Below are 23,374 nucleotides of genomic sequence, written 5' to 3'. Positions count from 1 at the left end.
CATGTGCAGGAAATCACAAAAATATATTTTTTTTTTTTTTTTTTTTAAGTAAGCTCCAGGGGCACCTAGTGGCTCAGTTGGTTAAGCATCTGCTTTCGGCTCAGGTCATGATCTCAGGGTCCTGGGATTGAGCCCCACATTGGGCTCCCTGCTTAGCGGGGAGCCTGCTTCTCCCTCTCCTTCTGTCCCTCCCCCCTGCTCATGTGCGCACACTCTCTCTCAAATAAATAAATAAAATCTTAAAAAAAATAAAGTAAGCTCCACACCCAGTGTAGAGCCTAGTGTGGGACTTGAACTCATGACTGTGAGATCAAGACCTGAGCTGAGATCAAGAGTTGGATGCTTAACTGACTGAGCCACCTAGGCGCCCCACAAGAATATACATTTAAATGAGTTTGGTCTTATTATCTTTTCAAACTAACAAACAGACTTCATCCTGTAGATGTGAAAATGGAACGTCCAAGATGAGAAAAGATTTGTGACCACTCAGTTCAACCCTGCCGTCAAAATTAAGGTCTTTTACTTCATCCTTTACTGACATTTAGCTTCAGTGTGACTGATGTCACCTAAAATCACCTAAATTCTGTTTTTACTTGACTGCTGTTATCACGTCCGCTCTCTTCCTTGTTCCTGTAGCTGAATCTTTGACCCTTAAGTGTATGCCAGATGGCATTAGCCTGGCCCTCTATCCTGTTGGGGTAATTTTGAAGCTTATTACTTTACGAATTAACAATCCTGAGTCTCGTACCCACAAATATGGCAAGTTATAAGCCAGCCTTGCGCGTTTTCTACCAAATAATTTCTAGAAACTTACATGGGCAAGGGTCATCCCAAAAGCCTTTCACCTGAACCTATGTTCTAGGCTGACAGGAAACATTAATTATCACCCTTTGGATAGTGTCCAGTTACCTGTGGGTATGGTTTAATGGTCATTTATTAGATGCCTGTTCATTTCTCGTGGGCTGGTCAGTCATTAACCAGCTGTTTACTGAATGCCTGTTCAGGGGGATAGAGCAGGGAACCGGAGAGACATGATTCCTGAGCCAGGTACCACCATGCAGTAAACAAGTGAATACAGGAGCAAGGTACGTTGGAGGCATTTCCTCCTTGAGCTCAGTCAGCAGGAGAGGCTAAGGGCTACGGAGAAAATGAGACTAAAAGCAGCCTGCTTGGAGGACGTCGAAGAGAAGCCTGGAGGGAGAAAGGCTAATTGTGGAGAGATCAGGAAAAGCTTCCCGGAGGAGCTTGTGTTTATCTTAGATTACTTTTTAAAGAAATCATAAAAACACTACTAATTTACTTCTAGGAAAAAAATCAGAAAATACCGGTACCTTAAAAGAAAAAAACAAATTTCCTGGAATCTTACCAATCAGAGATGAGTACTGTTCACACTGTGCATAACACTTGTGTCTGTGTGTGTACAGATGGGTGTGTATACAAACTTACACACGCTGTATGCAGATTGCTTTATAACATGATGATAGCACGCTTCTCTTTATCAGTAGACTTGCCAGCACTTTCTTTTCTGTTTTTCATTTTTAAAAAATTTTTAAGTTGACACAGTGTGTTTTTCATTATTTTTAATTTGAATACAATAAATTTCACTTTTTAAAGTGTACTGATCTGTGAGTTTTGGCAACTAAGGAGTCATTTGTCCACCCCTGCAATCAAAGTTCAGAACGGTTTCATCAGCCCTCCCAATTGTCTCGTACTGCCATGTTCGTGTTAATCATTCCCTCTCCTTCCATCCAACCCTTGGCAACCAGTATATCTTGCTTCTATCCCTGTAGTTTAGCCTTTTCCAGGATGTCACATAAGTAGGATCATACAATGTTGTAGGCTTTGAGTCTGGCTTTTTTCACTTAGCATGATGCATTTGAAACATTCTTCCATGTTGCTGTGTGTTCAGTAGTTTGATCTTTTTTTCTCTTTTTTTGCTTGTACCTAGTGTTCCATTTATATGGGCATACCACTATTTGCTTATCCATTCATTGAAGGCCACTTAGATTGTTTCCGGTTTTTGGTGATTATAAATAGAGCTGCAGTAAACATTATGTATAGGTATTTGTGTGATCATAATTTTCATTTATCTAGGGCAAACACCTAGGAGTGGGAATCACTGGGTCATATGGCATTAAGTATATGTTTGGCTTTATAAGAAACTGCCAAACCATTTGCAGAGTGGCTTCATGCCACCTGCCCTCTCACCAGCAGTGTATGAGAGTTCTGGTGGCTTTGCATTCTTGCCATCTCTGGGAATTGTCTGTTATTTGCTAAATTGTAGCCATTCTGGTGAGTGTGGAGTGGTATGTCATTGTGAGCTTAATATGTATTTCTCTAGTGACTAATGATGTTAAGGGTCTTTTCATGTGTCTCTTTGCCATCTGTGTATGTATCTTCTTTCATGAAGTGTCTCCTACCCTTTTTTTTTTTTTTTAGATTTTATTTATTGGGCACCTGGATGGCTCAGTCATTAAGGTCTGCCTTCGGCTCAGGTCATGGTCCCAGCGTCCTGGGATCGAGCCCCGCATCGGGCTCCCTGCTCCGCGGGAGGCCTGCTTCTCCCTCTCCCACTCCCCCTGCTTGTGTTCCCTCTCTCGCTGTGTCTCTCTCTGTCAAATAAATAAATACAAAAATCTTTTTTAAAAAAGTGCAAGCGAGTGCACTTTTTTAAAAGTGCAAGCGAGAGAGGCAGTGAGAGAGAGAGAGAGAGCACAAGCTGGGGGAAGGGGCAGAGGGAGAGAGAAAAGTAGACTCCTCGCTGAGCAGGGAGCCCGACGTGGGGCTCAATCCCAGGACACCGGGATCATGACCTGAGCCGAAGGTAGACACCCGACTGAGCCACCCAGGCACCCCTCTTCTACCCACTTTTTAATTGGATTGTTTTCTTTCTCTAAAGATTGGAGAGTTCTTTGTATATTCTGGATGTGAGTCCTTCAACATTTTTTTTTTTTTTAAGATTGTATTTATTTGAGAGAAAGCATGAGAGAGGGAGAGAAGGAGAGCGATCATGAGCAGGGGGAGAGGCAGAGGGAGAAGCAGACTCCCTACTGAACAGGGAGCCTGATACAGGACTCAGTCCCAGGACCCCAGGGTCATGACCTGAGCCAAAGGCAGACATTTAACCAACTGAGTCACCCAGGCGCCCTTGACATTCTTTTTAAATTAAGGTTTGTATTATGGAAACTTCCAAACATTTACTAGTTGTATTAATTAGCGTTCTCTAGAGAAACAGAACTAGTAGGGATATAAAAGAAGATTTATTGTGAGCAATGGGCTCACGTGGTTGTGGAGGCTGAGAAGTCCCATGATCTGCTGTCTGCAAGCTGGAGATCCAGGAAAGCCAGTGGTGTAATTCAGAGTCCTGTCAGCCCAGAGCTGATGATGTAAACTCCAGCCCAAGGGCAGGGAAAGATGGGACGCAAGCAGTGAGGGAGGAAAAAGGGGCGAATTCTTCCTTTCTCTCCTTTTTGTTCTGTTCAAGCCCTCAGTGGACTGGATGGTGTTCAGCCACGCTGGGAGGGCTATCTACTTTACCGAGTTTACTTTAGAATCAGATGCTAATCTCACCTGGAAACACCCTCCCAGGCATACCCAGGAAGAGTGTTTAATCACTTGGGCACCCTGTGGCCCACTCAAGTTGACACATAAAATTAACCTGCATCCCCTTATCCCCTTCACCCATCTTCAGCAGTTACTAACATTTTATGTTCTTCTTTTACCAACTCCCCCCCCCCCCCCCGCCTTTTTTCTGGCTGTCCTATTTTAAAACTTGTCTTAGATACCGTAGCATTTCAATTGTAAATACTTAGCATGCATTTCTAACAGTTAAGGACCTTTTTCCCTAAATGACACATCCACAGTATTATCACGTCTAAATAATTAATGGTTCCTTCATATCCTTTAATATCCACTATGTATTTCTTTTTCTCCAGGAATTCCAAAAGTGCCTTTTTGGTTTGTTTGAATTAGGATCTAAACAAGAGGGCGCCTGGGTGGCTCAGCTGGCTAAGCAGCTGCCTTTGGCTCAGGTCATGATCCCCAGGGTCCTGGGATCGAGCCCCACGTCGGGCTCCCTGCTCAGCAGAGAGCCTGCTTCTTCCTCTCCCACTGCCCCTCCTCCTGCTCGTTTCTCTCTCTCTCTCAAAATAAATAAATAAATAAATAAAATCTTAAAAAAAAAGGATCTAAACACAATCCGCACATTGCCTATGCTCAAATGTTTCTTAGTCTCTCTTAATCTGCATCAGTCCCCTCCCTTCCTTTTATGCTGTTTGTTGATGAGAAGAGGTAATTTGTTGTGTAGCATTGCCCACATTTTGAATTTGGCTGATGGCCTCCTCAGTGTAAATTTCACATGCTTCTCTGACTCTTCCAGTTCCTGTCAACTCGTTCACTCTGGAGGCTTGGTTTTGGGGGATGGTAAGAAAGCTTTATTGGTGCCGCAGTGTCCATCCTGTTGCATCAACATCAGAAGGTAAAAGTGTCTGCTTGTCTCACTTTTAGTGACACTGGGATGGATTGGTGGATACGAGTGTTTTGAGCCTGATCCATCTATTCAAAATTCCTCATCGGCCTTTTACTTAATAACTTAACAGCCAATGGTGATCATAACCTGATCAGTGGTTCTGATTGGAGGTGGGAGATTTTCCCCCTCAGGAAACATCTGACACTATCTGGAGACATTTTTGGTTGCTGCCGCGGGGGTCGGGTTGAGGCCATGGATGCTGCTAAACATCGCACGATGCACAGGACAGCCCCTTGAACAAAGGATTATCCGGTCCAAAGTGTCAATAGTGCTGAGTTGGGAAACTTTGTTCTGGAGTACAGTGTTGGTATCAGAATTTTGAAAAGATCCCCATGTGAACCGAGTATGTGAACCAGTGGTTAGAACAAGAGCTACAGGTCATCTGAGTGAGCTAAGAGTAATTGGGTTGAAGAGCCAGAGAAAGCTTTTTTAATTTTTTTTATTTTTAAGTAATTTCTACACCTATTGTGGGACTCAAACCCACAACCTCAAGATGAATAGTCTCACGCTTCACCAACTGAGCCAGCCAGGTGCCCCAAGAGTCAGAGAAAGCTTTAGTGGAGGGTGACCCAAATGGGAGTTAGGAGGATGATTTTGATAAGTTGGCAGGCCAAAAAAGAATATTTTTTGATTGAATCCTACCAAGTTAATGTCTGGCTTTCAGGTGGGTTGAGAAACTCTGACCCAGGTCCATTACCAAATGGTGATTTTCTAATCTGTCATTCCTTCTGCATTTACTAGCTGGAATTCTGTAAGGAACTTTTCCTTACCATCCATTTGATTGCCCTGAAATACAGTTTGTATGGGAAAGGCAAGCAAGGTACCCGCTTGGTTCTTGTCCTTTATCCGCTTTCCTAATAACAAGCTGATGCTTTAGCAACCCCCAAAGGTGAACAGAGGGGGTTTTCCCCTTGAAATGTCCATTAAAAACTCATGGCTTTTATGTATTTAATATATTTCAATATTTTGTGGTCATTTAAAAAGACTTTTGAATTTGAAATAATTTCAGACTTACACAAAGGTTGCAAGAGTAGTACAGAGGAATACATACTTTCTCCTGGATTCTCCAAATGTTAACTTTTTACCACATTTGCTTTATCCTTTCTCTTTGTGTGTATAGACTCATGGGTATGTGTATATTTATATAGCATTTTAAGTCTTTTGAGTCTTTTAAGTCTTCTGTAGTGCAGACTTGACGCCTGTTTATCCTTAAATACTTCAGTGTCCTTAAAGACAAGACCATGTTGTTACAAAACTACAGTACAGTGATCAAAGTCAGGAAATTAACACTGATACAATACTAAAGCTAAACTGTAGCTTTGTTCATGTTTCTCTGGTTTTCTCAAAACTGTTATATACATAGTACAAGAACATCCTGGATCATATGTTGCATTCAGTTGTCATTTCTCTTTAATCTCCTTGAGTCTGGAATAGTTCCTCGGCCTTTGTGTTTCGTGACATTGACATTTTGGAGGAATACAGGCCAGTTATTTTGTAGCACGTCCCTCAATTTGGGTTTGTCTGACGTTTTCTCCTGTTTAGATTCTGGTTATTTTGTGGTATTGCCAGGAATACCGCAGAAATAATGATGCATTCTTTTCAGTGCCTCCTGTCAGAGGCAGATGACGTAGATATTTGTTCCCTTACTGGTGATCTTAACTTGGTTAAAGTGATACCAGCCAGGCTTCTCCACTCTCAAGTTACTCTTTTTTTCCTGTATAATTTAAGTAAGTATTTTTGTGGGGAGATACTTTTAGAGTATGTAAATATCCTGTAACTCCTCAAACTTTCACTCATTAGTTTTAAAATCCATTGATTCTTGCTTGAATCAGGTGTTGTTATGATGGTTGCCAAATGGCCATTGTATGGATCTATCATTCCTTTTGTATTATTAGCTGGATTTTCAACTGTAAGGAAGAGTTTACTTTTCTTCCCTGTTTATTTATGTCAGTATGGGTTCATGGGTTCATATTTTATTCAAGGACTTTAATATTTAACGATTATTATCTATTTTGATGCTCAGATTGTCCCAGATTTGGCCAATGGGAGCCCCTTTGAACTGTCTCCAACGTCCTTCAGACATGTTCCCTTCATTCTCAGACACAAGAGTTCCAGGCTCATCTTAGATCCTTCTACCTCGGCCCTGGAATTCTCTAAGGAGCCCTGATTCCTTTCACTGGAAAATGATAGTTTTTAGATCGAATGTTACTCAAATGTATACAATGTACTCAAATGTATACATTTATATATAGTATGTATAATATAATATATAACATAAATATGCATATAAATATGTATTATATATAAACATATCTATTTGTGTTGTCTTGTTGGCCATTGGGAGCCCCTTCAGGTTGACTCCCGTGACCTTCTGACAAAACCTCAGTAGTCTTCGACAGTGTACTTGCTTTCCTGTAGGCTAGTCTTGTGTATGTCCTGCCCCAGACCTGAAATCAATCATTTCTCTTAGAAGTTCTTATTCCTGATAGTGTAAAATAATACCTAGAGACCTCAGTCTGGGCACTAGGGGTGCTTATTATTACTGACTTTGTATTTCTAGGCCTTTTCAGTGGATATAGCTATTTTTTTTTAAGAAAGATTTTATTTATTTATTTGAGAGAGAGCACGAGAGCAAGCGTGAGAGAGAGCGAGCGAGCACACAAGCAGTGGGGAGCGGTTGAGGGAGAAGCAGGCCTCCCGCTGAGCAGGGAGCCCGATGCGGGGCTCGATCCCAGGACCCTGGGATCATGACCTGAGCCGAAGGCAGACACTTAACCGATTGAGCCACCCGGGTACCCACAGCTGCTTTTTTGTTGTTGTTTTTTTTTTTTAAGAAAAAAGCTCCTATTAGTATTTTCTATTCAAATTTATGATTTAAGGGTTTTATATATTACTTTGATTTTTATGCTTCCACCTCTTATTTTTAAATTTTTGATTACTAAGAACTAAAAGTAGATTTATCACAGGATCCGGCAGTTCCACTTCTGGGTAGACCTGAAAGGAGTTGAAAGCAGGGACTCAAACATGGATGCGTACACCCACGTTCACAGCACCATTATTCATGACAGCCAGAAGGTGGGAGCGACCCAGGTGTTCAGGGACAGATGAATGGACAAACACAATGTGGTGTGTGCATGTAATGGAGTATTATTCAGCCTTCAAAAGGAAGAAGATTCCAATACGTAGCGCGTGTGCTCATTCCCCACCGGACTCAGCCGGTGAAGACAGTCCGGGTCCTCTTGGACCTTTCACGCTGTAATGACAATGGCTGCTGGTCACTCAACCCTCACTGTGTGCCGGGCACAGCGCTAAGGATTTTACATCGGATCTTTGCAGCAACCCCGCAAGATAGCCCTCCACTTTACAGATGGGTGAGAAGAGGCCCAGAAAAGAGACGCAAGGTGCCTGGAGCCAGAGAACTCCGAGGCAGAGCTGAAACCGGCACATAGGCCCTGAGACTCGAGAGTCCCAGCTCTTGAACTGCTGTGCCCAGTGGCTGTGCTAATGGCCAGTGAGGGAATGGGGTTTCTGTGGCCCTTTTGTGGGTGCCTGGGGACATTGAGGTGGAGATGCCAAACGTGGGGGGCAGTGGTGGTGCAGCCTGCATCTGGAGCTTACGTAGATGTTCAGACGAGAGAAGTATGTGTGGGAGTAGGAGTTGGGTCAGGGAGACCTGCTGGGTACACGTGCTGGGTAAGAAAGCAACGGAGGCACAGCTCTGGGGAGCACCCACCATTTGCGGGGAGGTGGGGCGGGGGAACAGAGCATCGGAAGCCAAGGGTGGCTGGAGGGGTGATCCGCAGTGACCCGCGCTGTAGAGCGTTCAGGGATGGGTTTCAGCCCAGTCTGCTGGAGACTTGGTGATCTTGGATGGGTTGCTTAATGTCTTGCCCTCGTTTTTTTTTGTTTTTTTTTTTTCATCAATAGGATGGGGATTCAAAACCCATCCATGTTCCTTGGGGCACTTGGGGGCTCAGTCGGTTCAGCGTCTGACTCTTGATTTTGGCTCAGGTCATGATCTCAAGGTTGTGAGATTGAGCTCTAGGTCGGGCTCTGCTGCCGCGTAAGGTTCTCTCTGCCGCCTGTCAGACAGACAGACAAACAAACACGTTCCTCTTAGGACGCTGAAAATGCTCTGGAATTACATAATGGCGATGGTTGTGTAACTGAATATACTAAAACCCACTGAATTGTATACTTTAAATGGGTGGATTTTATTGTATCTCGATTAAAAACAAGCAAACCGACCGTGTGTTCTTCACAGGGTGGAATGAAGATGAAATAGGTGTGAATGCTTATGGCAATGCCCACCACATCATTGGACCCCCAGTAGAAGTGCTCAGCAAATGTTGAATTTCTTAGCAGGGCCACTGTCCTTATTGTCTCTGGAGCTAGGGACATTATTTACAAAGCCTGCTAAATGGTAGTCCCCAAATTTATATGTCAAGGTCTGGGGCAAGGTATTTGAATCTGCAAGTCCCAGAATGTGTGTGCAAGGCCCTGAGGGCCATGGGTTTGGCCACCTAAAGTACGTTCCTCTCCTCTCGGACCCTCCCGCAGTCGGATGATGCAGAGGTTCTGGGGCTGTTAGGACTCTGGGTCTCAGGGCTGTGCTGGGTTTTCCTCCTGGCCTCTTAGGAAATGCAGTTGACTGTTGTGGCCTAAATTAATCTTTAGCAAAAAGCTCGTCTTGGACGGCTGGTTTCTCATTCAATGAGAAAAACAGTGCCCTTGCCATTTAAGGTGGTTGGTCGGGGATGCTCGGGTGGGGAGCTACCCCAGAGTTAAAGCAGGGGGAGGACGAAAGGGGGCAGGTTTTGCTTTTGAATCCTGTAGCGATGTGATACTACTTGCTGCGAATTCGGCTTCATCCATGAAGCAAGGACGTGAGAAAGGCAGGGGGAGAGGGATGCGGGCAGCATAGTTAACCATCCTCACATGTGGACGGTTTGAAGGCAGCTTGTTTCCTCTGTCCTCTACATGTGTGTTGTTTTTGCTCCATTACTAATTTAAACGGTCTGAAAATGTAGCTTTTGGGGCAGGGTGGCATTTGCAGGAAAATGTTGTGGGCATTTTTTTGGCAAGAAAGATGCTGACCGTCCTGTGGTTTTCTGAAGTCATGTGCATTTCTATCATCAAACCACATAATAAGGTTTTCGAAACTTTTTTTAAAAAACAAGAAAATGTTTTGCACTTCATTGGGAACACTGTTTATGTGCTCTACGTCATTGGATGTCCAAAAATAAGCCTCTTTTAGTTTGTCTGAGACTGCGGTGTGCTGTGGCCAGCCATTGTGTATAAGTGACTTGTGGGTCGTGTGTGTGTGTGTGTGTGTGTGTGTGTGTGTGTGAGAGAGAGAGATCAAGCTCACTTTCGCTGTAAGTATAATCATTTATGTTAAAGGTAAGGGTCTTGCCAAACAAAGAGGTTGAAATGCAATCCCTTGAGTTCAGCTCTTGACTTACGTATGGCATTACGATTTCAAAATGGCAAAATTATTGACACAGCAGAACCCAGCTTGGAAAATATGTCAGGAGCACTGGCCGAGTTGGCCTCCTCACATGGGCCAAGCCCCGACCAGACCAGGCCGACAGCATCCCGGAGCAACTACAGCCTGATCCCTCCTGTCCTTCATCGGAACCGCAAACGAAGCCTTGGGGGTTGGAGGCGGCTCGGAATGTCGGTGCCCGTGGTGCCCGTGGGGCATACCCCGCGGAGCGGTGCAGGTGCATCACCTCCCTGGGTCTCCTGTTTTCTTCTGGCTGCTTTGTGCCCCAGGCCTTGGCAGCCTTCCCTCTCTGTGCTCTCTCTCCCTTTCTTCTCAACAATAAGGCACTTATTTGCCTCTGCCTCTGGGCTCCTTCGCATAACGAATTCTTCTGCCTAATCAGTGCTCCCTGCCCGCCTGGGTGGCTTTAGCGCCTGAGGGCCTCTCCGCCCTTCCAGAGCCCGTACTTCTCTTAATTCTCCGCCTCTCTCAAATCCGGAGCTCCGTGGGACACCTGGGTGGCTCTGCCTTCGGCTCGGGTCATGATCCCAGCGTCCAGGGATCGAGCCCCGCATCGGGCTCCCTGCTCGGCGGGGAGCCTGCTTCTCCCTCTCCCACTCCCTCTGCTTGTGTTCCCTCTCTCGCTGTGTGTCTCTCTCTGTCAAATAAATAAATAAATCTTAAAAAAAAAAATTTCATAGCTCCGGTCCATGGACACTGCAGTTAGCTCCCTTGTTTGAGAACAACAACAACAACAACAACAACAAAAATTTACTCATTCTGCTGTCTCAGGGGAGAGGAGGGAAAAAAGTTTAAATCTGCTTTCCTCAGGGGATGGCTTCCCTAGAGAGGAGCAACTCATGGATCACCTTTCTTAGAAAAACTAAGATGTGACTTAGACCCCTCTGAAAATGAGTAACCAAGTTGTGAGCTTTGTCAGAGGCCCTCGTGGCCCTGGTTGTGCGGGTCTCACACTCTTTTCCTTGAAGAGAAACCATACAGTGATGCTTTTCTCCAAGGTCAGTTATAGGTCAGACATCTGGTGTAGGGGAACAAGGTGTGTGGAACAATAGCTTTGGGGCCTTGGACGAATCTTCTGGCCACACGATGGAGATGCCACCTGCTTCCCACTCGGGTGTGAGTATCAGACAGCGAATGGAAGGTGCCCAGCACAGGGCCTGAGAGCATCCTTATAGTAGTAGTAGTATTTTTTTTAAGATTATTTATTTATTTATTTGACAGAGACACAGCGGGGGAGAGAACACAAGCAGAGGGAGAGGGAGAAGCAGGCTTCCCGCGGAGCAGGGAGCCCGATGCGGGACTCGATCCCAGGACCCTGGGATCATGACCTGAGCCGAAGGCAGACGCTTAACGACTGAGCCACCCAAGCATCCTTACATTATTGATGCTCCTAAATGCAAGCCAAGCAAGGATCTCAGTTTGGAAGTCAGGCACCACCTCGCACAACTTTCTCTCCTGTTTCTCCTCTAAGACCACCTTTTGAAGATCAACAAAAGATAAACAGATTTGCACAGAATGCAAGTAGAATCACAGAGCTGAAAGGGGAAATAGAAGTAAAAAAAAACCAACTCCAGAATTTAGAAGATGCTTGTGAGGACATCATACTTGCAGATGATGATTGCTTAATGATACCTTATCCAATCGGTGATGTTTTCATTAGCCATTCTCAAGAAGAAACACAGGAAATGTTAGAAGAAGAAAAGAAAAATTTGCAAGAAGAAATTGATGCCTTAGAAGCCAGAGTGGAATCAATTCAGCGAGTGTTAGCGGATCTGAAAGTACAGTTATATGCAAAATTTGGGAGCAACATAAACCTCGAAGCTGATGACAGTTAAACATTTTATAATACTTTTTAAAAATTTGTTTACTAAACTTGAATACTGTTTAAAATGCTAATTTCCCCTTTTCAAATGATACGGAAAGCAAAAGTTTCTTTTTTTAAAATTTTCATTTATTTAATGAAACTTGCCTATTTTCACGTCTTGCTTATTTATTTTATATTTTTAAAAGAAGACAGTATTCATCTGTGTATTTTGCATAATGATTCTATCAAGTGTAGGGGCTTTGTGTCATGTTATTAAAATTGGTTAAGCAACCAAAAAAAAAAAAGAAGGCTTTAGAAATGATGAACTCTTCTGATAAAGAAATGGGACCAACATGGACTTGCAGAGTGACTTTCATTTTCCATTAGAGCTTTTAATGTCATTTTAAAAAATTCATGAATGGTTTCAAAACAAATAAGGATTGATTCTTGGAGGTCACTAACATTTAACTCATAAACCTGGGTGCTTCAGAAAGTGTTGATATAGAGAATTTTTTTTTTTTTAAAGAAGTACACATACTCATTGTAAACATTTTGGAAAATAAAAGAAGCCTTCCAAAAAAAAATCTATCCACAGTCCTACCACATAGATGGATTCCTGAAATGAAATTCCGAATATTTTATTCTTTTGTTTTAAAACAATATATCTTAAGCTTGATGATGTAGTAAGAGTTTGTCAAACTGGTGTCTTTAAGAGTGAGTGACATACTCATCCTATAAAATTTGCAGTCTTGTATTAGATACCTAGGATATGTTGTGAAATTTGACAGTATGCCAGGGTGCCCTGTCTAGTCAGTATGAGTTGGATTATGCTGCAGCAACAAACAAGCGTAAAATCTCAATGACTTAACACATGGGAGGTTTCCTTCTCTCGCACGTTGCACACTCATCTCCCGTGAGCCTTACTCAGAGGCCACCTGCTCCTGGGGTTTTGCAAGCAGCTGTGGCAGGGAGACCAGAGTGCGCCTGCCCACCGGCCACTGCCGGAAGTAACAGATCTCTCACCCACTCACACCTTTGTTTACCCGAGCCCAGGAGTAGATCCAGGCTGAAGTGGCTTGAGACTGTTGTGGTTTTGGAGGCCCACTGTAAGGAAAAATAAGTAAAATTAAAAATAGAAAGGTAGGTGTGATAGTGAGTACTTTTAATGAGAAGCACACAAAATTACGAATTTAAAAAATATGTTCTTTCTGTTTTTGTTTTTGGCTTCCTCTAACACAGGTCATACTTGAATTTTTAGTATGATCTGTTTAATACTGAAAAAGCATACAGGGATGCCTGGGTGGCTCAGTGGGTTAGGCATCTGCCTTCAGTTCACTCAGGTCATGATCCCGGGGTCCTGGGATCATGTCCCGCATCAGGCTCCTTGCTCTGCGGGGAGCCCGCTTCTCCCTCTGCCTGCAGCTCCCCCTGCTTGTGCTCTCTCTCTTTTTTTCTCTCTCTGACAAATAAATAAAATCTTAAAAAAAAAGGTATATAGAGGCAGTTTTGTGTGCCATTTTTTTTGGGGGGGGGGGCAGTGCTTTCTGACCTTGTCAGTTCAAGGTTTGTCAGACACCATCTGACCGCCTGGGATGCAGGAGTTGTGATCTCCCACACACGCACGCACGCACGCACACACGTACTCATGCTCTGTGGTCCCGCTGCAGGCTTCTGCCGTACAAACCCTGGATTTCTGATCAATTCTATTTCATGTGATTTCCACCCAAAATGGAGAAAATGTATAGTGTGTTTATAATTGCATACTCTGCATTATTGGATATAATCCTGATCTGTCTGGTGAAATTTAGGGCCCATTTCTTCTCCGTGATGTCAGCTCAGAGCCTATCTGGAAGCCATGCCTGCAGCGGGAAAGCTGCAGTAACTAGCTAGGGGTGGAAGTGACAGCTGAACCCAAATGTAACCAATCTCTCACTCAGCTTCCGATTAGCCCACTCCCCACAACGACCATTGTTCCCCCATCACCACCTGCCCAAAGGAGTTGGGATAGGAAGCCAGGGTGGCAAGTGTGGAGTTCTGAGGCATAAACTCCATCATCTTAAGAATAAATCTGCCTGGGGAACATCTCACAGTACAAACCTCCAACCCTGCAGTGTGCCTGGAAGGAGGAGAATGGGATGTTCTGGTCAACAGCGCTGTTGATTACTGGGCCCTCCAGAAAGGTCTTGACGCTTGACACTCCCACCAGTAGAAACATGGGGTTTTAGGAAATTTTAAAAAGTTTTTTTTTGTTTTTTTTTAAGATCTTATTCATGCATTTGACAGAGAGCATGAGAGAGCGCAAGCAGGGGGAGCAGCAGAGGGAGAGGGAGAAGCAGCTGCCCGCTGTGCAGGGAGCCCGGTGCGGGACTCGATCCCAGGGTCCCGGGACCATGACCTGAGCCAAAGGCAGACACTTAACTCAGCCACTCAAGCGCCCCAGAAATTTTAAAAAGTTTTAATAGTAACTTAATCAGCCAACTCTTTTTCTCCCTCCCTTCCTGCTTTTTGATGTTGTCGATCATAATTAGCTGCAGTGGTGGAAACCTGACAACCTTTTAATCTCAACTTACCAACTGTGAAAATACTCCTGGTCACTTGGTTGGTTCCCCATGGAAAGGGCTCTGACCAAGGACGCCCACGATCCTCCAATTAGCAAATACAGTAACTGTTACGTATTTGCATCTCTTTGAACATCTCTGTACTATTTTACATTGTGACATTTGTCTACTGCAAAACTGTTAGAAGTTGAATTACTTTGGATTCTTGGGTTGCCTTGAAGTTGTTGGCTTCCAGTATAATTTTGAGCCCTTATTTTCTTCTTGTGGGTCAATAGGTAACTTTTACTTTAGCAACAATTGTTAGGCTTCATTATGCTGGAGAAAAATTTGACATTTGCTGTGCCAAAAGGCAGGCAAAAAAGGGTACTGTTTATTAGAAACAGAATATTAGAAGCTGCCTAAATACCCATCAAAAGGGGACTGATTAAATTATTATGAGTGTAGTTGTGCGTACGTGTGTATCTATCCGTATCTCTGTCTACATCTGAATGCTTGTGATACTGTCACTTAAAATAAGAAATACATGTCTGTTTTTCATCTCATTTCTGGGACAGAGCTCCTAAAACTCTTGAAATTTCCTACATGATAAGAGGTGTCTTTTGATATTCTCAGCAACCCTCTTTCAACCACATCTGAGTTTGTGTTAATGAAGGGACTCTCGGGCTGGGGGCTGGTTGCCAGGGAACTGACCATGTGATTAGAGAGTTGGAGCTTTCAACCCAGCTCATCTCTGGGAAGGGGAAGGGGGCTACAGAATGAGCTCTATAAAAACTTGAACGCAAGAGATGACCAGTGCCAGGACCCTTTTGGACCTTGCCCTGTGTATCTCTTCATTTGCTATTCAGTCATATCCTTTTGTAACGTGGTATCAGAGCACGTGGCTCCAGGTGTTCCCCACAGACCTGGTTTGGCTACTGGCCACTGACAAAATCCAAAGGCAGAGAGACGATGGTGGTGAAACTAGAAAGGAATTTATTTCAGTGAGGCCGACACCGGGAAGACAGACATCGCTTCTAGGTGTAGGTGAGGAAAATGTGGGACAAAGGTTGTAGGTACAGGCCGCTGGGCCGTAAAGGTCAGGTCCATGATTCTCTTGGGGTCAACCCCACGGGGTCTTGCTGGCCCAGGGCAGGCCCTGTTGCTTGAGGGGGTAGTTTTGGTTTCCAACACGGGGACTGCTTTGCCTGCAGGGTGTTTTTCCTGAGTGGAGAGATAAGCTTGAAGGAACGCATCAGACTACAGACTGAGGTCAGAATGGAGGCAGTTGAAGTTCTCTTTCACTTGACTATCCTTTGTAATAGACTGTAATAAACTTTGTAATAAATCTAGAACCTTCTCAGTGAGGCCTTCCATGTCACTCCCTAAAACTTCAAACACCTTTGCCCTAGTTACATTGCATTATCCTTTCCTGCTTTGATTTTTTTCCCCTTTGCACTTCACACTGCCTATCATACAGTACTTCTAATTTCATTTTTAAAAGCTTCTCCTTCATTAGACAATGAGCTAGAGAGCAGATTTCTGTTTTGTTCACTGCTGCATTGAGTGGCCTATTAGATTTGCATATTCTTGAAACTTTTTTATTTTAATATTTAAGAATGTAGGATGTAGGTGTTACCTTCCCACACAAATATGGTTGAAGTTAGCATACCAGAAACATTTGTAACTCATCAGTACAGTGTGTTATTTTTTGCCCAAGATTACTAGATCCAATTACAGGGGGAAGAAAAAGTTTAGGAGTTTCCCTTACATGAACTACTTCTTTGTGAATTGATTGCAAGTCAGGCATGTAATTCAGAGGGAGAATTCAAGTCTCTGGTTCTATAGAAAATTAAAAGAGCCATTAGGAAAAGGACAAAGTGTGTGCTTAAAGAGCCCTGTCTCTAATACCCTGACTTAACAGAACCCCATATTGATAGGAGAGGTGTCTTTATGATTCCTGCGCAGGAGTATTGGTAATGGATAGAGCAGAGCTGCCCTGCCCTGCCTTTTACGTGGAGACCCTGCCAAGCATGTCAGCAGTTGTGGGTGTGGGTTTTTAGTGCCCCCAACCCCCCTATTAGCTGGCGGTGTGCAAGTAACAGCGCTTGGTGTCTCGGGTGGAGAGAGATGGGCTGGCCGCTGCCCTCAGAAAGCTCAGGAGGCAGAGGGAGGCATGTGGCAAGTATAAAAAAGGGTAGAATGCAATCATAGATGAACAAGCTTCCCTGGGAGAGACTGGAATCAAATAATGTCTGTCAGGAGGAGAGACAATCAGGGAAGGCGTTGGGAGGAGGTGGCATTGAGTGGCGCACTGAAAGGCATGCGTGGGACTCCAGGTGGCAGGGGGGGGGGCACAGAATAGCCTGTGCCTTATATGTTTCCCACACTTGAATATCTGGGGATCCTGTCAAAAAAACCCACAACCATTCTGACTCTGTAGGTCAAGGGGGAGAGGCAGAAATTCTGCACTTCTCTCCGGCTCCCTGGTGATGCTGATGTTGCTGGCTCTGAGGACAGATCTGGGACCACAGAGCCGCCTGCCTACACGTCCTGGACCTTTGAAGTGGGGGCTCGCCTCAGGTTCTGGCCCAGGCTGGACGTGTCGTGGGCTGTGAGGTGCTTGGTTAGAAAAGTGCTAGAATAGAGGCCAGGAGCCCAAGACTGATCTGGTTTTAGGTGCAAGACCACCTGACCTTTCTTTGCTCACTGGGCCATCAACTCAGCCTTTGGGCTGCCTCCTTCTCCTGAAATCTTCCTTTAAAAGCTCACCTGGTAATTTCCATTGATACCTGTTTGACGATGATCTCCATTCTCTTGGGACATATTGCTGGAACGTTACTTTGGTCCTTCAGGAATTGGTGCCATTATTGGTAGATTTTTCAATGTTTTTATAAACCTCCATTCCGACTTTCTAATGGCTAAGTCCAGTGATCACTTTTGAAAAGCACAGCTTGTGAATGAATTAGGTGGGCCTCGATTTTAGGCGCTTATAATTGGGAGAAGAGGAGATAATACCCTTCTTACAGCCCTCCGGGGTCACAGTCAGCCTGCGTGACCTCTGCCTGAACCCCCAGGGTAGTTGCAGATGGCATAAACAGACACCATTTGGACCCTACCCTCTCGATGTTTGGCATAATTGTGGTAAGGACTAGAAATTAGAAACGTGTGTCGGCAGCGTCCACTTACTAGTGGCGGAGGAAGAACTGAAAACATCGCAGAGCCGTTCCTTACTGTTTCCTCCCAAGGGCCGAGCCTCACCCCAACAGTGTCCGGGGACTGCGGTGGGGTGTAGGTGTTCACGTTAGGAATTCGATCCTTTCCTTAAGGCCTCCATAGCTGGTGTTCCATAAGAATTTCATCAGATCATATTGCTGACAGCGATACTGTCGTCCCCAGGGGAACACTGGCCGCATGTGGTGGTGGTGGAGTTTTATTTAAATGTGGCAGGCTCATATGTCCACGGATGTGTACTAAATATACACACGTGTGTGTTTCCAATTTTCTTCGTAGATTTTGGCCCTGATTGCATTCGTCTGCATAGAGACCATCATGGAGTGCTCCCCGTGTGAAGGCCTCTACTTTTTTGAGTTTGTGAGCTGTAGTGCGTTTGTAGTGACTGGAGTCTTGCTGATTCTGTTCAGTCTGAACCTTCACATGAGGATCCCCCAGATCAACTGGAACCTGACAGTGAGTACAAGTCACCACCACTCTCTGACCTTGAAAGGATTGGGTGCTCCTCGGCTCCAGGGGCAAGCTGGAATCTCTCTGCAATCTTGTTTGGTTCCAGTTCATTTTGATACTTACTTTACTGTAATGCAGCTGTGAAATTTTAACTGTCTTTACTGGGTTGAGTAAAACTATAAAGTAAATTGAATCTTCAGTAATGGTAGAACCATCATATAACACTTATTTTGACCCCTTTAAAGATGTCATTTCAATTTAATGATCCTCTGAGAGGATTGGTAATGTTGATATTTATAGAACCTGGGAAGAGAAAAATGGAATTAAAACGTTTGCATATTTTTCACACTGGACCCAAAAGCCATTTACAAAAGTATTGATTCAGGAAGAATTGAAAATAGGAATGAAAGTGCCGGTGACTTGCAAAGCCTAGGATTAGCATTAAATTCAAAGCAAGTGGGAGGACGCGGAAGGTTTGGTGGTTTGATCAGAAGCATGTGCTCTCGAGGGTCTGGGTTCTCAACCCTCTTTTGACAGCCTTACCTTCAGATTGGCATGGAAAGCTCCGGGCTGGTCCTGTCCTGGCCCATCTTGTGTTACTTTTCCTTATCCTGCTAAATGAGAAAGGAAACTTAGTTGCACTTGGTTTTCTTGACGTGTCTTTGCAAACAAGCATGTGCAAGAGCTCAAAGGGGATCAGTCAGAGAGTCACAGGAAAGCACCATCAGCTGCCTCACACTTCGGTGCCTGCTGGGCGGGAAGCCTGCTTCTTCCTCTGCCCCTCCCCCTGCTTGTGTTCCCTCTCTCGCTGTGTCTCTCTCTGTCAAATAAATGAAATCTTGAGAAAAAAAAAAAGATTTATTTGAGAGAGAGAGAGAGCGCATGCATGCGGGGGGCAAGGAGGGCAAGAGGGGTGGGAAGGATAGAGGGGGAGAGAGACAGAAACCCAAGGAGACTCCGTGCTGAGCACAGAGCCTGATGCAGGGCTCGACCTCATGACCCTGAGATCACGAAGAGTCGGACACTCCACCGACTGTGCCACCCAGGCGCCCCATAGCATCTCAGCTATTTTTAAGATAAAGTTTGTCTTCTCCATTAGAAAATTCTCACAAGGGTGCCTGGCTGGCTCAGTCGGTGGAGTGTGTGACTCTTGATCTCAGGGCTGTATACTCGAGCCCCACGTTGGGTGTGGAGATTACTTAAAAATAAAATCTTTAAAAAAAAATTGCCCACAGAGTTGACAGCATAGGAGAACCTCATAAACCTCCTCCAGCTTCCAGACCTCCTCCAACCAAAATGCGAGTGGTAGAAGGCCTATCTGACAAAGAGGTGGCTGCCGGGAAGGTTAAGACCAGGGCCTTTGAGTCAGATCTGTGTTCAAATGCAGGGTGGCTCTTAAGGGCTGTGTGGGACCCTGGGCAGATCACTTAGAGCCCCGTGTTGAAGGCCACCATTGGTAAAGTGGAGATGATAGTATTTTAGAGGCTTGTTTTTTTTTTTTAAAGATTTTATTTATTTATTTGACAGAGAGAGACACAGTGAGAGAGGGAACACAAGCAGGGGGAGTGGGAGAGGGAGAAGCAGAATCCCTGCTGAGCAGGGAGCCCAATGCGGGGCTCGATCCCAGGACCCTGGGATCATGACCTGAGCTGAAGGCAGGCGCTTAACGACTGAGCCACCCAGGCGCCCCATTAGAGGCTTGTTTTAAGAATGAAATGAGACCGTGTGTGTAAGGGACCTCAAGCCAGCGTGCGCTGCCGCCAGTCCGAGAGATGTAAGTATTACCGCAAGCGACGGGCCCTTGTTTCCTATCAGCCACATGTTTCCCCTGCAGACTTCTGCCAGGTTTGACTTCACTCCCCTAATTCAGTCTTATCTACTGATTTGACTATAAATCTGTTAAAAGACCTCATTCTGCAACTTAATAACTAATTCATACTGGTCTCTATCCCCAGAAATACCTCTTTAGTGAGCATTCTGGAATTCTGATTCTTCTATTTTAAACATGAAGGGCTTCCTGCTTGTTGACTACCACATTATTGGGTCATATTGAAGTGCATCTTTTTCACTGGAAAGTTCACATACGTCCTTTTCTTCTGGACGGCGTTGGGTGGGGCAAACGCCTGGCTGATATTGTCACTTGAGAACAGTTTCAGTCCTTTGGGATCTTTTCCAGAATTTCCACCCTTTCAGAGCAGATGAAGGTGTATGCTTATTCAACAGAAGAATGCATGAGTACATGAACTTGAGGAAGTGGTACTTACTTAGGGGAGCTCAGGTCATCTGTTCTCTAGGAGGGGAGAATAAGTGAGTTCTTCAGGGCTGGACACAGTTCATTGAGTCGCTACAGAGGGCTGGCCTTGACCGTGCTGTGTTTCTCTAACAAGGTGGTGGGAATATTTTGTCCTCAATAGAGCCAACTAATGAGTGAAATAGGGTGTGATTGGTATAGAATTAGAAAAATGGTCATTTCATGAGCATATGTTGACACAAAAATAATCATGGAAAATGGTAAATAAGGAGGAAGATGCAAAGTGTATATTTTATATTTTATACAAGCATTATGTGATGCAAGCAGAAAGCTTCTGTTAGCTCTGGGTTTGCTTGTTTTTGATGAATCTATGGGACTTATCCTGCGATACTTGTTTTTCTCTGTGTATTAGAGGCTCATACACCTTTGTGTCCCACCTGTGTTTAGTTAGTGCCCTAGGCCTCCTCCCTCACCCCAGCCCTCTCCCTCCATTCCCTGCCTGCCACTAAAAGCTGCTAGGGGCTCCCGGTCTCCTTAGCCAGCACTCTGAGTCCGTCACGGACTGCTTAGCCGAACTTCCTAACAAGGAGGGAGGTCTGCACTTCTGTTCTCGGCTTCCCTCCTCCTCATTTCTCTTTTCTCACCTCTTACTGTCAAATACAGCTCACTCAGAAAAATTCATTAAAATGTACAGTTGAGGGGCACCTGGGTGGCTCAGCCGTTAAGCTTCTGCCTTCGGCTCAGGTCATGATCCCGGGGTCCTGGGATCGAGCCCCGCATTGGGCTCCCTGCTCAGCGGGAGGCCTGCTTCTCCCTCTCCCACTCCCCCTGCTTGTGTTCCGTCTCTCGCTGTCTCTCTCTGTCAAATAAATAAATTAAATCTTTAAAAAATAAAATGTACAGTTGAGTAAAGAATGGTAAAGATTGTGGAGCCACCCGTCTGGGTCGGGAGATAAACTTGACATCCTTGAAAGTCCTCTGGTCGGGATCATTGGGGCCTCCATGTTCCTGGATCCTCTGGCTCTTCCTCAGTTCTCCCCCGCCCCACCCCCACCGAACAGTGTGAGAACTGCCATGGAATGTTCTGTCCCTCCTGCTGTATTTTCCACTCTGCCTCCCGTGATACCACACTGTCCTGGCTGTTCTTCTTCCTCCTTGGTGCTCCTTCTCAGTGCTTCAGTGGCCCCTGCTCACCCCACAGACCTTCACAATCAAGAACCCAGGTTGGGTGTTGAGTGGGGATAGTCTGAGTCACCCAGCGGGGCCACCTGCAGAGCCCCAAGGCCTTGGCCATGACTCATGGTATAGTGTTTCCTGACACCACTTTTCACACCAAATATATGTCTTTTTTTTTCCTGACACCGAATCTGTGTAGTTTTTCCACACCAAGCAGTTCTCTAATTCTCTGACACCAACGAGGTGTCCAAAAATTCAGCTCCGTTCCGACACTAACTCTTAAAGTTGGCACAGACCCTCGGGAGAAGGGCTCAGTCCCATGAGACTGCCCCTGCTTCAGACACCTGCCACCAGCGGGGCTCCCAGGTGACCTGCACCAACTGCAGATTTGCCTCCTCAGGTTCATAATTCTCTAGAGCAACTTACAGAACTTGGGAAGAGTGCTTTACCTGTGCTTATTGGTTTGCCGTAAAGGATGCAACTCAGGAACAGGCAGATGGAAGAGATGCGTATGTGTAGGGCAGGATCCAGAAGAGTCTCAACGTGCTGCAGCCTCTGTCCTCACGGAGTTGGGGTACAGCACCCTCCCAGCATAGGTATATAGTCACCAGCTTGGAAGCTCCCTGAACACCGTCCTTCGGGGGTTTTCATGGAGATTTCATTACGTAGGCATGATGGAGTTAAAACCATTGGCCGTTTGGAGGATGAAGTCAATCCCTAGCCCCTCTCTCCTCCCTGGAGGTTGGTGGGGGTGGGGCTGGAAGTTCCAACCTTCTAACAGCCTGGTTGGTTTTTCTGGTAACCAGCGCCCATCCTGAAACTATCCAGGGGCTCCCCAGACTCACCTCATTACCATAAGCTCAGGTGTGGTTGAGAGGGGCTCCTTATGAATCACAAAAGACACTCCTATCATCACTCCGGAAATGCCAAGGAACTGGGGACAAAGACCAAATACATATTTTTTATCATAGCGTACTCATCTTTTCCCGTAAAAGTAGGACAAACTAGCACGTCTCCTGCTTTATACGTATTTTGGATCCTAATTAGGCGAGGATTGGTGACGTAACACACACACACACACACACAGACACACACTTGACACAACAGGGATTCCACGGAGGGTATATGCCACAGTTATGACTCTCCTTTTGGCACTGGGGCCACTCGAGCACAAGTCTGCACGTGGACTGGTGGCTGTGAACTTCCTGTCTCGACCATGTGTAGAGCTCGCACCAGAGCCGGCCACAGAGCCCGGTGGTTTGGGAGCGACTGCAGTGAGAGCCTGGGGCTGAGCCTGTTTACAGCCGTCTCCCCTGTGGTCAGGCCAGCAGCCGTGTATTGGACACCTGCTTTGTGCCAGGATTTGGGAACCGAAAGCACAGGGCAGGCCGATGCAAGCTGCTCGCGCTTTGGTAAGTGTGCTCCGTAAGATCCAGTTTTGTGTGGGGCCTGGTGGAACCCAGGCAAGGAGGTCGTAGATTCCTCGGGGCAGAAGCCTGGAGTGGGTGTCAGCAGGGGTTGTTTGGAGAAAAAGCCCGGTGCCAGCCGGGCCTGGAAAGATGAGTGGGTGCCCACTGGGTGTGGGGGGGGCCAGGGCACGTTGCTGGATGGCCCATTCTCTGGGACGGGAGCGGGGTTGGAGACTCGGGGCCTGCTGGGGCTGGGCCTCTGAGAACATGAGCTGGAGGCGGGGCGACGGGGAGACGGGGAGACGGGGAGATGGGGCAGGTCGTTCTCTTCCCCAGCCCCAGCTGACTGTGTAGTTGCTTTAGGGCACTTCGGGAACAGCTTTTCAAGAGCAGCTAGAAGCTTCTTTTTTTCTTTTAAGAAGTCCGTTTTTTATGTACGGTCTTCTGGTATTTAAGTGTTGGCATGTTCAAATTTGTTT

At 45.5% G+C, this 23,374-nt stretch overlaps 1 protein-coding gene across 1 annotated transcript in view; it reads left to right on the top strand.

The window, feature by feature from the left end:
- The window catches only part of CMTM4 (CKLF like MARVEL transmembrane domain containing 4), a 61,540-nt gene that overhangs the window by 32,955 nt on the left and 5,211 nt on the right, over nucleotides 1–23,374 (top strand). Inside the window, exon 2 of the mRNA XM_021704110.2 lies at nucleotides 17,889–18,065. Within this exon, the coding sequence (XP_021559785.2) occupies nucleotides 17,889–18,065 (177 nt within the window). The remainder of the gene's footprint in view (nucleotides 1–17,888; nucleotides 18,066–23,374) is intronic.

Source organism: Neomonachus schauinslandi, chromosome 16 (assembly GCF_002201575.2).
Source record: "Neomonachus schauinslandi chromosome 16, ASM220157v2, whole genome shotgun sequence".
NCBI lineage: Eukaryota > Metazoa > Chordata > Mammalia > Carnivora > Phocidae > Neomonachus > Neomonachus schauinslandi.
Note: the sequence above shows the minus strand (reverse complement) of the source record. Positions and strands in the feature narration are given on the sequence as shown.